The sequence below is a fragment of the Tachypleus tridentatus genome, chromosome 13 (assembly GCF_004210375.1).
Source record: "Tachypleus tridentatus isolate NWPU-2018 chromosome 13, ASM421037v1, whole genome shotgun sequence".
Lineage (NCBI taxonomy): Eukaryota > Metazoa > Arthropoda > Merostomata > Xiphosura > Limulidae > Tachypleus > Tachypleus tridentatus.
Genome location: NC_134837.1, coordinates 210266055 through 210283065, shown reverse-complemented (window position 1 = coordinate 210283065; position 17011 = coordinate 210266055). Strand labels below are relative to the sequence as shown.

The window sequence follows — 17011 nt, the reverse complement described above, 5'->3', positions numbered from 1 at the left end:
CGTTGAAAGGGTTGAGCTGTCTCTCTTATTTATGTGATCTATAGTATTTTAATACAGTTTTTTTTATATGAATAGGTCTTTACTGTTATGTTTTGTTAAGTTTTAAGTTTATTATTATTATTTAGATAGCTAAGGAGTTGAGGATTGTCGTGTAACATAGCTCGACCTGTGCCACTATACTGTTGTCATGTGACATAGATGGACCTGTGCCACTGTACTGTTGTCATGTGACATCGATGGGCCTGTGCCACTGTACTGTTGTCATGTGACATCGATGGGCCTGTGCCACTGTACTGTTGTCATGTGACATCGATGGGCCTGTGCCACTGTACTGTTGTCATGTGACATCGATGGGCCTGTGCCACTGTACTGTTGTCATGTGACATCGATGGGCCTGTGCCACCGTACTGTTGTCATGTGACATCGATGGGCCTGTGCCACCATTACTGTTGTCATGTGACATCGATGGGCCTGTGCCACCGTTACTGTTGTCATGTGACATCGATGGCCTGTGCCACCGTACTGTTGTCATGTGACATCGATGGGCCTGTGCCACCGTACTGTTGTCATGTGACATCGATGGGCCTGTGCCACCGTACTGTTGTCATGTGACATCGATGGGCCTGTGCCACCGTACTGTTGTCATGTGACATCGATGGGCCTGTGCCACTGTACTGATTTTGTACAATTTTTGTATTTAAAATTAAATTTGAAGTATAAAATTTTTGTTTTTAGCTTCATGGTATCACCATTAAAATCGAGGTTTTGTGATTTTGTTACTGTTTTTGTTTTGTTTTTCAATTAAATAATGACGTAAGTATAAGGATAGTTCCTGTGGTTAATTGTAAATTATAATAACAAAAACTTCAACATAATTTGAAGAAGCCTTAATGTGAATGTAGGGATAAACAAATCACTGATAAATTATATTAGTCAATACAAAGTATCTTAATATAAACTTTTTTAAAATATGACTAATAAGATCGTTTGACCCAGCAGTTGGTAGGCTTCAGACAAAAGGTTCAGGACATGATATCACACTTTTCACTTGTTGGCACTTTATACACATGTCAGCGAGCCCCATTTTCATTTAAAACAAAAACTGGAAAAAATCATTATGGTAATGATTTCGACTCGCTGGTTGTCTTCTCTCTGGTCATTAGCTCAGAATTATAGAAGAGAATCCTGGGAATTTCTAAGCTGGTTATTTAGCTCTGTGCAAATAAAGTACTTTTCAGTTTGAAAATTCCAATTATGCAACATAGGTAGAATTAATAATAGGTAAAAACATGTGGAACTCTAATAGTTTTCTCAGATTTATGAATAAACTTTGACTTCTGTTTCATAAAAAAACAAAACAGCTTGCAGTTGGTCATCAGGTTTTTATTCAAAGATATTTTTTAGTTAGTGAACTTATTATGCAAAGAATTACCAAAAAAAAAAGACTCAGAATTGAAATACTTTTTTATTAACTGACTGTTCTTCTTTCTTGAATTCATTACACATCTTGTGTGTGGTCCTGTGCTAACTGATCAGTATTAAACTTAATATGCTTCGTCCTTCAGTTTAATTTGGATTGATTTTTAAAAATAAATGTGTAAAAATTTTAGAATGTACCATAAGAAGAAATTAGTTGATGACCAGGAATTAAATGAAAGAAAGAAAGACAACTTATTAAAGAAAAGTAAAAATTTAATGGTTTTTTTTTTCTGTTACAGCTTTATCTTCCTTAACATTGAAGTAAAACAATAGTAATAAAAACAGTTGCACTTCAGTGACAGTACTCTCTTTCTACCTTTAAATTTTTTATAAGGCTAAACAGTGAACTTGACCTTTTGTTCTTATCTATTAGGAACCCTTTTTCACAGATGGAAGAAGAAAAAAAAGAACATATCCTTAAGATGAAAAAAATGGAAAAGGAAATGGAACAGGTTTTTGAAATGAAAGTTAGAGAAAAAGTTAAGAAATTAAAAGATTCAGAAACAGATGTAAGTACGGAAACATTGAATAAACTTGTCTGTCATCTGTACACAAGTCATACGCATGTTAATTGGTGAAATTTCTATATCCTTAAAGAATTTTGTAAGTCTTTCAAATAACTGTGTTATCTTATTCGTTTGTGAGACACGTTAATTGACAGGATAAACCTGTTTTAATAGAGGTAACTTAAAACCTGATAAAAGTTATATCCAGTTTTTCAATACATTGGTAGCTTCAGCGTAGACATGAGCATATGACTAAAAGTTTGGAACAACAAAAGCATGAGTTAGAAGAAAAAAGGAAAATTTTTGAAAGGGAGAAAGCAGCATTTGAAAATGCTAATGGTGAAACTGCCATTCATAAGATGACAATGGAAGTTAATTCAAAAGAGTAAGTTTTTTTTCACGTTTGTCTTGTGTATTGTAGCTATTTCTAATTTGTACTTGTAACGAATGATGTAGACCAGTGGTTCCTGACTGCCAGTCCACTGGACATTTGAAAATATATATGGGCCTGGCATGGCCAGGTGGTTACGATGCTCCACTCACAATCCAAGGGGTGCGGGTTCAAATCTCTGTCGCACCAAATATGCTCACCCTTTCAGCTGTAGGGGCATTATGATTTAATGCTCACTCCCACTATTCATTAGTAAAAAATTAATCCAAGAGGTGGCAGTGGTGGCAACAAGCTGCCTTCCTTCTAGTCTTTCACTGCTAAATTGTCCCCAGTAGCACAGCAGTATGTCTTCAAACTTACAAAACTAGAAACCGAGTTATGAAACCCATGAAGGGTGGAGGGTAGACAGCTCATTGTGTATCTTTGGTTTAAATTCCAAAGAAAAATACTGATAAATTAGGGATGACTAGTGCAGCTCTTGTACAGCAATGTGTGAAATTCAAGACAGACAAAATAATGCTATTGAAGTACATGTTTTACAATGTGATATAAAAGCACTTTAAAAAGTTAATGTTGTATGAAGCAGCCCATGAAATGTTTGGATAAAAACTAGATAATGATGGTGACTGTATCACAAAGGATTGTCTCAAGACATTTCCCACAAAGTCTCGAGTATATAATGTTTTTCTAAACCTCATTCCCTCAAAGTCGTAAATTTACCCAGGTAAACATAAATGCTTTCAAGAACAGAGGTCAGGTATTACTTCTAAGGTTCAGGCTTAGGTTAGAAAACTATTAAAATAGGAAGTAAATTGAAGGTTACCAAAAAACATCTGTGATTTTGTGCAGCAGCTTATATCCAAGATGTAATTAACTATTCAAACTTTATAAGTATATGTTTTAATCATTCATGGTTCTTAATTTGATCAGACAATTCTGGTTTCTTTCTCTATTCTTTTAAAGGAGAATTTCCTTTTTCTCAAAAATAAATGATACTGTATTGAGTTACGAGCCTCATCATTGCAACACAGGTTTAAGCTGCAAATGCTGTGAGCATTTTAGTTTTAGAAGGCAAAGAACTGTTTTTTGTGCATAACATTACAGAAGTATAGATTATGTGCAAGTCTGCCTGTTTTGAAATTGTTTTGCTTTTTATATAAATTTTATATTTGGTCACCTGAAATGATTCATGAAGTGGTTTTACCAGTTATAAAGTTGGAGACTTACTGTAGTGTTATCCACTTAGTTCAACTTTGACTAAGTTGACATCTTGCTCTTGTCAACTGAATTCCCACTCCATGATTCTCTTTACTGTAGCAAAATTTGCTCAGTTGTCTTGATGTTGGTTTTGACAAATAATGGTTAATGTGGGCAAGAAATTTTGATCCCAACACTACAACATCCACTGGAATTATTGGGCAGTGCTTCTTCATGAATATTAATCATTGGTAATACTGTAAAGATACATTTTGTAATTCTCTGTAAAATAATATATTTTCAGTTTTTGCAAATGTTATTATTACTTGTTAATGATCTGATGAAGTTTGAAGATATTATTTGTTTAATGATCAGGGTGAAGAGGTACAACACTATAAAAAATCCACAGTTCTCTGTTACTTATTTTTAGACAACTTAGTGTCTCCTTAACTTAACAAGAAAATATTTTATCACCAGTTAGAAAAACACTTTAGCATGAATGAACAAAAGAATGGATTGTGGTTGGACAGATACAAGTTGACATGTAACTGGAATAGATGATTAGTGTATAATGATAATTAATTCAGTAGAGCTGGTGAGTGTAAAGAAATATTCAGGTCATATTATTTGGTAACAGTTTCAGATTGTCTTTACGAACATTTTACACAGAGAAATATAATAACCAACCAGAATAAAAAACATTTACAAGAAAATAAATATCTGGCAAATGTTTCAGCCATTTCATTTTATATCAAGAACATGCTTTGATTACAAAATTAGATATTGTTTTAATCTATAGACTGAAGAATTTAACCTAGTTTAAACTTAATTAGTGGGCTAATTTTTATGAATGATTATTTGTAGACGTAAAGAAAAAAAACTTAACATATGTTTCTTGGTTCATTACAATCTAATATTTGTCATTGGCTTAGTGTACTTTAGTATCAGTGAAACATTTAAAATAAGATTTATAATGTGGATTTTAAATTAGACAAAGTTTGGTATTTTGTGTAAAAGTTATTCTCAAGGAAACTTTGGACTACCATTACAAAACAGGCAGTTCATAAAGTTGCTAGCTGAGTACTGAGATGTAGCTTTTACTGATAAATTGTAGAATTTTCCATAATTTAAAATTATTAAAACAACCGGAAACCTAGTAATGATGTTTTGTGTGGATAAAAGCCATTGTTTCATCAGTTAAAACTTCGAGTTGGACAAATACTGCTCATAATTTTGTGGTATTCTTTTGTCTCCTTACCGGGTGAGATTATTTTATATTTTACACCTTTTTTTAACCCATATAAAACTGAAATTTACAGTGGTGTGCAGTTTGTTGTTTTTTAACAAAGGTGTATTTCAGTAAAAACCATTTATCCAAGTGTATTTGAATAACTAATTACATTTCAACACTGGAATGCGTAAATATTAAAAAAACTTTACGTAGCGTAATTTGGTATCTACTGTCGTTATAAAACTTGTTTGTATTACAGGCAGTTGGATGTCAAAGAGAAGAAAAAAGAAAAAAAGAAAGGTCTGTTTTAACTTTCTTTTTTATGGGGACCCAACATAAAAATGTTCTTTCATCCAGTGAAACCAAAGCAACAATTCTGTTTCATGTTGCTTTCATCCACATCAGCTGTTGCTTGCTGCTCTAACATTTTTAACACCTCAAGCATTGCAAACTGTTGGATGTCTAAACCCAGCTCTGTTGTGGAAGGGTTTAAAAGAATTGGTTTTATATTATTTTTTATCTAAAAGTTTTTATGTTTCATCATGGTGTACATACATTTTTTTCCTAATGTTGAAAAAGTGATTTGTTTTAAAGATGCTATAGTATATGAAATAAATAAAAAATATTGAAATACAGTTTGTGTTTAGAAACAAATCCACTATTTACACTGTAAGAATACATGTTGGTGATAAAATTAAAAGCATACACAGATATGTCAGATTGGGCTAATCTTTTTTTTCTGAATTTCTTTTCCTTCAAGAAATGAATTTTTTAGCAACCCGAAATTTTGTAACTACACAAAATAATATTAATGTTATGGGATAAAACATTTCTATCACCAGAACTAAATCCAACTTTTATTATGTAAAAGGAGATTTGAAAAGAAAAAGGTTAAATTATTTTTCATTTATTGGAAATGAAAGAAAATTTCCTTCACATTAATTTCAAATATTTTTCAGGCTGGTTGTGCCTCATAATGATCAGTATATAGGGGGGTGCAGATCAGAGGGCCCAAGGTTTGAGCCATATCTTGCTTCACACTTTTAACTGTGTTGCATTGTAACTATATCACTTAATGCTGCTTTCTGGTTAAGAATAGCTATTGGACAGCAGTTGTATATCTGGGATGGACATTTTGCTCATGTGGAACATAAGGTGGTTTTTGTTGGGTTTTTTTAATCAGTAAATTAATTAATCAGTTTTGTTCAACATTCATCCAAAGTAATTTTAGAAATTGGTAATGCATCTTGCTTGAAATATGTACATTGTGAAATGAATCACAGCATGATACTGATTGTATAAAAATAAAAATTAGCACGTTGTTCTGTATTTATATTGGTACTTACAAACTATCACTAGTGTAACTACTGCCAGTTGTTTATAATGGTTCTTTAAAGTGATGCTAATGCAACTATTGCCAGTTGTTTATATTGGTACTTGTGGCTGACATTAGTGTAACTACTGCCAGTTGTTTATATTGGTACTTGAAATTAATGTACTACTGCCTAACTGCCAGTTGTTTATATTGGTACTTGAAATTCACATTGTGCTGACCATTATTGGTGTAACTACTGCCAGTTGTTTATGACATTAGTGTACTGCCAGTTGAAATTGACATTAGTATAACTACTGCCAGTTGTTTATATTGGTACTTGAAATTCACATTAGTGTAACTACTACCAGTTGTTTATATTGGTACTTAGAAACTGATTCTGGTGTAACTACTGCCAGTTGTTCATATTGGTACTTAGAAATTGTATGTAATGTATCAAGTTGTCATTCCAAATTTTAGTAATTATTAAAGAAAATCATAAATAGAATTATTGTCAACAGTTGATCATGTCAAGAATATAAAATGACATTTTTGTACACAGTTAAAGATAAAATATTTATTATTACTTATTGCTGACTAGTTTCAGTAATACAATTACCATCAGGACTCGTGTCTACAATGTTAGCTTAGAATATATTCAGCTACAATTCAGAGCTGATCATGGTTTATTGTTTTACTTAAGCTCTAAGAAATTCTTTAAATTATTTTTATTGATTATGGAGTTGCTAACATTTCTATTTACATGTACATGGTATTAACAAAACTGAGTACCTGTGCTTCAAAATTATAGATGCAGTTATCATTGTCTCTTACTTGACCTGAAGTTATTCCAATAAAGTGAGTTGTTACAGCATGCAGACCTGTATTTGTTACTCGAATGTCAAATGAAGAATTTCTAGAAGAATCAGTCACCAGGCCTGTCTCTCTCTCTCTCCCTTTAGGCTGTAGTTCCACATTTTAACTTCAAGTGCATTGCCTATATTATTATTGTGACAGAAATGAAATTTAACTACAAAGAAATTTTTCACTCGTTTGAAACTTTCAAGGCTATTCAAGTGGGACCTCCAGTGCAAGCTTCAGAAGTAAAAAGACAGTTATCTGAAGAGAAATATTGGGGGAATACACTCAGATTTTACTGGCTATGTTGATTAAAAGAATTAAAAACATTTGCTACACTTTGTGTATGTTGAGAGACTAACATTTGTATGGTTATTTTTTTTCAAAGCTCAAAGTTATATAATGTGTGTACTTAATTAACAAAGTATCCAAGTTAATAAATAGGTGCTTTTTATAGATTGCTGCAAAAATGCCTGAATATTATGACATGTTGTGTATTGGGTGTAGTGACTTTTTAAAGTTTTTCTAATCTTCTTCCATTTAAATATACAGAAAAGTATGTTTTATATATATTTGGAAGTTCTGTCTTGCTATAAATGATCCAAGCCTGTACTGCTGTGTCATTGTTTGATGTAATTTACCTTGCCTTAACAGTTTGTAATTTTATCCCCAATTTTGTAAAAAATAAAAAACTGTTTACTGAAATAAATGTTACATACTAATTTGTGTTTAAGTTGGACTGAGAATACTTTTATTCAGAGGTTTCAACAGAATTCTTTTGACTTATTTTAGTTAATGGACATGGTTTTGATAATGTCTTTATTAAGAAATTCACTAGAACAGGGATTCTCAAACTGTGATAGGTGCAACTAATGTTAGTGGTACAACATGCAATTAATATAAAAAAATCATAAAATTTATAATAAGCCCTGCCATACATAAACATACTTCAGTTTTCACTTAGACTCACCTTGTGCCTGCATAGACACGGCAGTATTTTGTTTCCTTAAAATTAACAAAATGGTACCAAATATGTTTCAATCATGCCAGAAAAAACAATCACATCCTTTGTATTATTGGGTAAGTGTTAAAAATGTAAATTTTTGTTACTAGGTTTTTTTTTATAATTAGGCCTAAGTTTGTAATTTTTAAAAATCAAACAAAAAGTGGTATGTGAGCCTGACACATTTGAGAACCACTGCACTAGAAAGGTAAAAGCAAGTTTGTAAACACTTTTAAACAGGTCTTGATCAAGAAATTCAGTAGCAGCAGAAAACATAACCAAGGAGGAATATAAAGTTTATTAAAGTCATTTCAAAAAAACTTCATATGTGTGAACCTTTCTGCCACAAGCCTAATTCTTTGGACAAAGGAGTGTACAGTTTTTTTTATAACGTAAGTGTTTTTGGTAAAACGCCAACAAAATTAGTAAATCTCAGTTAACAGTGATAACTGACCGATATACGATGTGTTAGTTACTTGGTAGTTCACCAGATGAATGACTATTTATAATTAATATATTTGTAATAACGTTACACTAATTTACTTTAAGGTTTACTAAAATTAACTCATACCTTCTTGCATCAGTTTAAAGTTAGAGTAAATTATTTGAGAACACTATTTTCCTTAAACTTAGTATATGCCATTCACGCCTGTCACATGCGTGGCATGTCAAACATTTGTATTTATTATAAACATCTTGAAGTCACGTGTGACCTAAACAAACTATTATAACAGGAAGATAAAGATTTAATGTTCTCTTTTTCTTATAAACATTTCAAAGTTTTATAATAATTTCACTTCAGAACTTAATATTGGAAACTAGCACTATTTCAGGTTTTAGTTTTTTAGAGTTAAAACAGCAACTGATCTTTATATGCAAAAAACGGCTCGTTTGGGTTGAGAAAATATTTTTCATAAAGGTCGAAACGTTGTTCGCTCTTCTATGAAAAATATTTTCTCAATCCAAACGAGCCGTTTTTTGCATATAAATTTCTCAACAAGTGGGTTTCTCGACATCACTGAGAAACTGATCTATCTACATTTATATCTAAAGTTTTTTACAGGTAATAATCAGTTTTTACAATACATAATATAAATTTCACTACCTTTATGAAGATAAATCTTCCAATCACATGCACAGAACATAAACTTTGATTATTGTAATATTCTACCTGAAAACTATGATCTAATGAGAATGCGCAGCAGTAAAAGTGTTAAATCTAGTGAATAATATTGTCCAAGCCCCTCAACATTTACGTGCGTACAACTTTACATACTACTAATATTACGAAAACCAGGACACAGTTTTATAGCATGTTGCACTGTGTAGTCTTGTGGTTAAAAGAAATATATCCCTTGTATATACATTTTAAAGGCACAATTTGATGTACGAATGTGAAATGTATTATCATTACTTTATTATGTTTCTCCAGTACTTTCGTTTAACTTCAAACTAGTTTTATGTAGGCGTAAACAAAACTGTTAGATTCCTTTCTTCGTTAACTTTTGTATATTATTATTTTGACATGGAACACTACCAGATATGAAAGTAGAAGCTATACTACACTGACTTAAAAAAAATTTTTTGTTTAAGTAAACGCATCACAATTCGATTACGGTTTATCACTTTCTGGTCACTAGAAACTTTCAATGCGAGTTTTATGGAACAATTCAAGGTAGGCCAGTGTACTTAACAAATCGAAGTAATTTTTATTCTTCAGTCTTAGGGGTGTAAAAGTGTAGTAACATTCTAAAATACAAGAACAACGACAAATGACGTAAGACTAGAGTTTAAGTAAACTGATTAATGTAATGTATAAATGAAATTATCTGACCTTAAAAATATAGGTGATGCACTACAGTTTATGTAAAAATAATTTAAATACTGTACACAGTTGAGTCTGATACCAGATAAATTTGTCCAAATCTAAGGTCAAAATACTTGTTTTAAATTACAATATGTTTGAAAAAATTCAAACACAAGTAAAAATTAAGTATTTATATATTATTTCCCTGTAAAACAAAGGTATTTAAACCCAGAACACCTTACGTGTCAAGAAAATGCTCTTCCAGCTAAGATATAGGGTTAACTGACGAGCTCGTTTTAACAGCCATGAAAATAATAAAAATGGTCGATTTTGGAACCGTCAGATAATTACATATGAAGTAATTAAAATTTCAGTAAGTAATGCTAGCCCAGTATTTTCTACCATTTCTAACCAACGTGATTTTTCCAATATAACCTTTGACTGTAATATTCAATAAGCAAACAATTACATATAATTATTAACATAATTTACTGTTAGAGAAGTAACTCTTCAATTAACACAAAGCAATATACCAGATATATGTAAACTTTCAAAATTCTGTAATCAAATAACGAAATAAAACCCTAAAACACAAAATATTTTGTTCAAGTAAACATATCACGATTCGATTAATGTTTATCACCTTCTGGTTACTAGTAACCTTCAATGCGAATTTTAAGGAACAGTTCAAAGAAAATGGTGGTCAAAAGAAGTAAAAACATTTGCTACACTTTGAGTATCTTGAGAGTCTACCATTTTTAACGTTATTTTTTTCAAAGCTCAAATTTTTATAATGTACGTGCACTCGATTAACAAGATATTCAAATTTGAAATTAACAAAAGGCAAATTTGGGTTATTGTCAACTATTTCAGTCTCTTACTTATTAATGCATACTTTACTTGAGGAACATTACGAAGTTATTTAAAAATTGCTACAATAGTTTTCATTTTCAAGAGTAACTACATTAAAGTTAAAGCTTGATATATAAATATATATACAAAAAATATAAAATTCTATAAGACGACTGCTGAAAATTTAACAAAAATACTTTTAAATATTCAATTATTTTTTATTATTTTGTGCAATTTTATACAAAGTTTAATTGCAGGTAGATTTTTTCTCGTTAAGACTACTTTTACTTCAAAAACTTTCTGTAGACACTGTTTAATGACCATATAGTTGTTACATGTGGTAGTGATTGAAAAACTGTAATCACTAATAAGTAATCAAACTTGGGTTAAGGCGTTCGACTGGTAATCCGAGAGTTGCGGGTTCGAATTCCCGTCGCACCAAACATGCTCGCCCTTTCAGCCGTGGGGACGTTAAAATGTTACGGTCAATTCCACTATTCGTTGGTAAAAGAGTTGGCGGTGGGTGGTGATGACTAGCTGCCTTCCCTCTAGTCTTACACTGCAAAATTCGGGACGGCTAGCGCAGATACCCCTCGTGTAACTTTTCGCGAAATTCAAAAACAAACAGTAATCAAACTTGGCTTGTACACTCACTGTTTATATAGGAACAAGAGAATAAAACTTATCAGTTGATTGTATCAAATACGATTTATGTATCTTACTATGTATAAAGCCCAAATGTCTAAACATTCAAGTTTTTCTTTAAACATGTACCTTTTTTTAATCAACAACACTGTAAAATATGTCTGTGCTCTAAGCTTGCCCTTTCAGCCGTGGAAGCAGGGGCGTACATTTTTTATACCCGATGGGGGGGATGATTTTTGCAACCACTTATTTGGATGTTCAATTTACACATTGGTAATTTCTGATTACGTGAACCTGAAAGCTGTAAACATGCAGTCACAGAGTAATCTTGTTGCCACGATACTTGCACGTATACTTAGGCCTACTGACTGATACTTACGAACTATCGCTTAGATCGAAAAGCGTAGAAGCACGCCTATATTAAAAATGTACATTTCGGCTAGTGAAAAAGCCTACATCTAGGCCTAATTATGTAATTCGATTGGTAAGAACACGAGAATCACAAGAACAAATACACAATATGTAGGTCTGTGATGCAATAAAACAATTCAACAGACCAAATTGTAGGAGAGGATGATTGTATGCACCATACCCCTCATCTAAAATGAAGGAGGACGTGGAAGTGTTATAAAGTTATGACCAATCCCATTATTCGTTACTAAAAAAAGAGCCCAATAATTGGCGGTGGGTGGTAATGACTAGCTGCCTGCTCTCTAGTCATTCACTGCTAAATTAGAAATGGGTAACACAAATAACCCTCGTGTTTCTTTGCATACAAACAAACTGATTACGTTTCTTACACGATATTTTTATGGTCAAAGTACTTGCTTCTTCAACAACATTTCTGTGTCCAGTAGCCAGAATCTCATTTATCTGAATGTTGCTGCGTGTCTTTAATGACTCTTGAGAACTCACAGTGTGCAGTATATGTACGAGTTTCAAACAACCTATAGATATCAAAAGTTGTTGAATAGACTGTGCACTTATATGAAAGACTTGCTGATTTCGGTTTAACACTGTGCCTCTCACTAACATCGCCTAAAAGTTACTAAGGCAGATTCGGCCATAAAGAGTACACATGTCATTGTCCTGACTCTGCGTGTTCTTTGTGGTCAACCAATGAGCTCCAAGAAGATATCAAACGATCCCCAAATTCTGTGAATAATCGCCACTGACATTTCTGACAACTCAGTAGTGGTCGATTATGAAGTATTTTTGGATGAGTTTTAACTTTATGTACAAATTAATATGATTCTATAAATGTCCTTATTCTTTCACATAACCATCACAAATCTCATAGGTTATAAATGTATTACTTAAAATAGGCACAGCCTTATTTTGCCGCCAAAGTCTTGCTGTGTTTTCTCTGCAGATGGCAACATAAACCATTTAGGATTCGTTTAAATAGAACTGTGGATAGTGCCTAAGGATGCAGTGTACTGAAATCTACCCAACGATTAGCTGTGGCAATCTTATCTAAAACCATTTCAGCACCACTTGAAATTGATATTAATGAGAACTGTGGAGCATTAGAGCTACTTGAGCTACTATCTGTTACCATAGGAACAATTTTTTTCATACCACTTACAACCTAATATACTTGATTAGCAGGAAAGAGAAGACAGCCTGATGGTGGATTCTCTAAATATGTTCCTGTTCCATTCTCTTCGGCATCTGCGGTAGTAGTGAATGGACCTTGAATTTTCAAAGGAAAATACTACAGTGCTGCAAGTGTTAAGCGGTTTCTGATAAGATATATTTATCTATGGTTGTAAGTTATTTCTATGTTATTGATACAAGTAGTTTTCATTGTCAGAAGTGTGAAAATCATAAGGTGACTTAATTTTTTTTAAGTTGGGAATAATTTTAGGTTTTATAATACAACCAGAAAGTTGGGTTGTTCCTTTGCTACAGAACGAAATATACTTTTTGTATGCTTTTGATGTCTTACAGTTACTAGCATTGTTGATTTAATTGGAGTGTTGTTATCAGTTAATTGATCTCTATCAAGTAAATGATTCTAGCATTTAATCCAATGGCATGTAAAACTTTGTTTGTTCTTTGTTTCAAACTGACAGAAAATACAAGAATAGTTACAAGAAAAGCTCTCCAGTTTCCCTACCTTGTCATGAGGATCTATGTAAAATGAAAGACCTCTGATGTCTTTAGATAAAAACACACACATACACAAAAACTGTATTTTTATTCTCTAAAAGGTATTGAATCTACTATTGTACAGTGTTATTTTACATAATGACTGGATACTGACTAAAAATCACAAAACTTACATTTTAAAGAGGAAATGATGAGATACGCACCCCTAATGAATATGTAAACGTAAACAGTAGAGTTGAGATGCTTTTCATACTCGTTACGCCCCCCAGTGGCTCAGTGGTACGTCTGCGGACTTACAACGCTAAAAACCGGGTTTCGATAACCGTGGTGGGCAGAGCACAGATAGCCCATTGTGTAACTTTGTGCTTAATTAAAAAAACCAAAACAAGGAACACTTTTCTGAAATAAATTAAAGAAGACTCACAATATTTAGGTTTCGATTACTTGAGCTTATGTCCTTTCACATTTTGGTAATCCAATTTCTACGTTTACAACAATCAAGATCAACTCAGAGACCTCTTATACACCTGGTGAGTGCTCTACAAACTGAGCTACAGGGTTAACCTACTATGTATCACATTAAGTAACTCAAAACTATTACAATATCAAATAATTCCACACCACTGTATCACTAAGCTTTGTAGGACTAAAAATCTGTCAAGGTTGCCAAAAACTAAGAACGTATACATATTATCTCAAGAAATACCTAAGTATGATCCATTGAAACAACTATAGTTTTTATCAATTGTGACACTTTTGATGTTATCATATAGCAAATACCACAACCTTTTATAAGAACATGCTCAGGAACATTACTTGTAATACTCTTTTAAACTTTTAAGTTTCGGCGTTAAAATAAAGCCTTAAATTTACGTGACTATTACTTTGTTTTCAAAAGTTGTAACGGAGTTTAAGAAATAAATTCCTTAAATATAAACTGTGTACGAAAGTAAACTATGAGGAACTACTTCTAACCAAAATTTTGAGAAAAAGAGTATATTCATGAAGGATAACATTTGTGAATATTTTAAATTTCATCTCACTAAACAGCGGCCCGGCATGGCCACGTGGGTTAAGGCGTGAGACTCGTAATCTGAGAGTCGCAGGTTCGCATCCCCGTCGCACCAAACATGCTCGCCTTTTCAGCCGTGGGGACGTAATAATGTGACGGTCAGTCCCACTATTCGTTGATAAAAAGTAGCTCAAGAGTTGGTGATGACTAGCTACCTTCCCTCTAGTCTTACACTGCTAAATTAGGGACGGCTAGCGCAGATAGCCCTCGAGTAGCTTTGCGCGAAATTCAAAAACAAAACAAACACTAACTAGCGTAGGTCACTAAATTTGTTGGAAAAAGTTTGGTGGACAAGTATTTATGAAACGTTAATATTTAATCAACGAGGCACAAAAACAGATTCACTTGAATATTATATAATACTAACCAGATGTTTAATTTTAAACATATTCAAATATGTAAGGATCCATCAATCAAAATGAATTTTTCTTAATACCATAGTTTATGTAATATTACACTACCGCAGTTACTTGTGGCTCTAATAACAGAGAGGAAATAAACATAATGCCAAGTGTATGACATATTTTACTAATCCAGTCTGTGTTGGTAAGAGATGCTTTCAAACTGTTTTTGTTTCACAGTAAAGCTAAACAGATTAAAATATGAGGTGATGGATAATTACAACTGAATCTAATATTTGTGATTTGACAAAACTGCTGCTTTGAATTCAGCTTATACGACACAACCTATAAATTAATCTAATATTGAGGTTTATATAAAATAGTTTAATTCTCCAGAATAACTTTTTATTCTTACAATTTTCTTTTGTTGAAAGCAAGAAGGGGTCTTCTGAATCTAGTGAAAATAATTTAATACCCAGTATATATAACAGCCAAACATTAATCATTATTTTTTCTTTAACGATTTTATGCGCTCAAACACTTGTAGATCGTGATGAATTGTCGTAGGCCTACATTACAAATAGCATTCAAACCTCTCTTACAATACTACAACTTATACAAAATGAATTTATTTGTTTGTTTTGGAATTTCGCACAAAGCTACTCGAGGGCTATCTGTGCTAGCCGTCCCTAATTTAGCAGTGTAAGACTAGAGGGAAGGCAGCTAGTCATCACCACCCACCGCCAACTCTTGGGCTACTCTTTTACCAACGAACAGTGGGATTGACTGTCACATTATAACGCCGCCACGGCTGAAAGGGCGAGCATGTTTGACGCGACCCACGGATTACGAGTCGCACGCCTTACGCGCTTGGCCATGGAATTTAGTTGTACAAAGTAACTCCATAAGAATTACAGCTAACATTTATCCAAATGTTTAACAAAAACACACTGACTGATTCAAATCTATTTGGAAACAACTCTACCAACTATGTTGTCTATCTTCTAACTCACTGTACACTTAATAATTAGCAGCTCTATATATATATACATATAATCTGTTTTCAAACACTCTAAAACTAAAAACTTTGACACATCTTTAAAATTTTCTAGATGTTTTTGGTATATTTTACTATCTTGCACCTTCTAGCTAACATTTCAGTTACAACATTAAAAATATGGCCAACAATATTATATATATACCAATTTGACAAAAATTATTATCCATTTCTCAGATATCTTAAAAAAGTATTATATAGTCCATAAACGTGAGTTAGGGTTAGAATGTGAGTTTATACTATTAAACTAGACAAGAGTTTTGGCAACAAAATAGTTTACATATTCTTTTCTCTATACTTGAAATACAGAGTAATAGAAAGTAAGGAAACATAAATAACTTACATACAAGTGTAAAATATGCTGGATCCATAATTTATCAAAACAATTGGAACACTGTCACACACCTTCTTTTGATTTAACTATACGATATCTTCAAGTTTGCAGTTCAAATTTACATTAACATTGAAGATGTTCCATTATTTAAACGCTATTTATTTTCCTGTTTGTATGTAGTTACATGATTTCCATCACATCGTTTGTCACCTCAAATGTTCACCGTTTTCCTCTTTAATTTTACTCATACTAAAATTTCTTTTACTGTCTTCAGATGTGTATTATGTTTTCTTCGGTCATACTTAAGATCTTTAAGATTTAACTTTTTTTTTTTTTTATCTTCCCGGTTGGCTCAGCTGTAAGTCTAAGGATTTATAATGCTAAATATTGGTTTTGATATCCGTAGTGGGCATAAATAACACAGATAGTTATTTGTGTAGCTTTGTGCTTAACAACAAAACAAATAAAATATTGAATATTGCTGTAAGCTATATTTTCAATGTTTTAATTTATATAATTATTTGTTAAAGAAGGTGGTTGTTGGTTGACTGTAATTAAAAACAAAGCTACACGATGTGTTATCTACGCTCTGCCTATCGCAGGTACCGAAATCTGTTTCCTGACGTTGTATGTCTGCAGACATACCGCTGTACCATAGTGGGGTGTGAAGGAAGCTAATCATTACACTAGCTTCCTGTACAATGAAGATATAAAAGCTAAATCTTGTTCTATTGTTCGAAGGGTTCTTTAGTAAAATTAATATCAAGTCCAGTGCACGTAACAATAACGAATTATTTTATTTTTTATAACT

The 17011-nt window shown here is 32.4% G+C and overlaps 1 protein-coding gene across 9 annotated transcripts in view; it reads left to right on the top strand.

Moving 5' to 3' along the window:
• Positions 1-7683, top strand: part of LOC143240528 (septin-7-like) — a 67519-nt gene extending 59836 nt beyond the window's left edge. For all 9 annotated transcript variants that reach the window (XM_076483104.1, XM_076483102.1, XM_076483099.1 and 6 more), the window contains 4 exons: positions 1853-1988; positions 2213-2370; positions 5064-5104; positions 6928-7683. In XM_076483104.1, coding sequence (XP_076339219.1) covers positions 1853-1988; positions 2213-2370; positions 5064-5104; positions 6928-6959 — 367 coding nt within the window. In that variant the 3' untranslated portion in view covers positions 6960-7683. The remainder of the gene's footprint in view (positions 1-1852; positions 1989-2212; positions 2371-5063; positions 5105-6927) is intronic.
• Positions 7684-17011: the final 9328 nt, after the last annotated feature.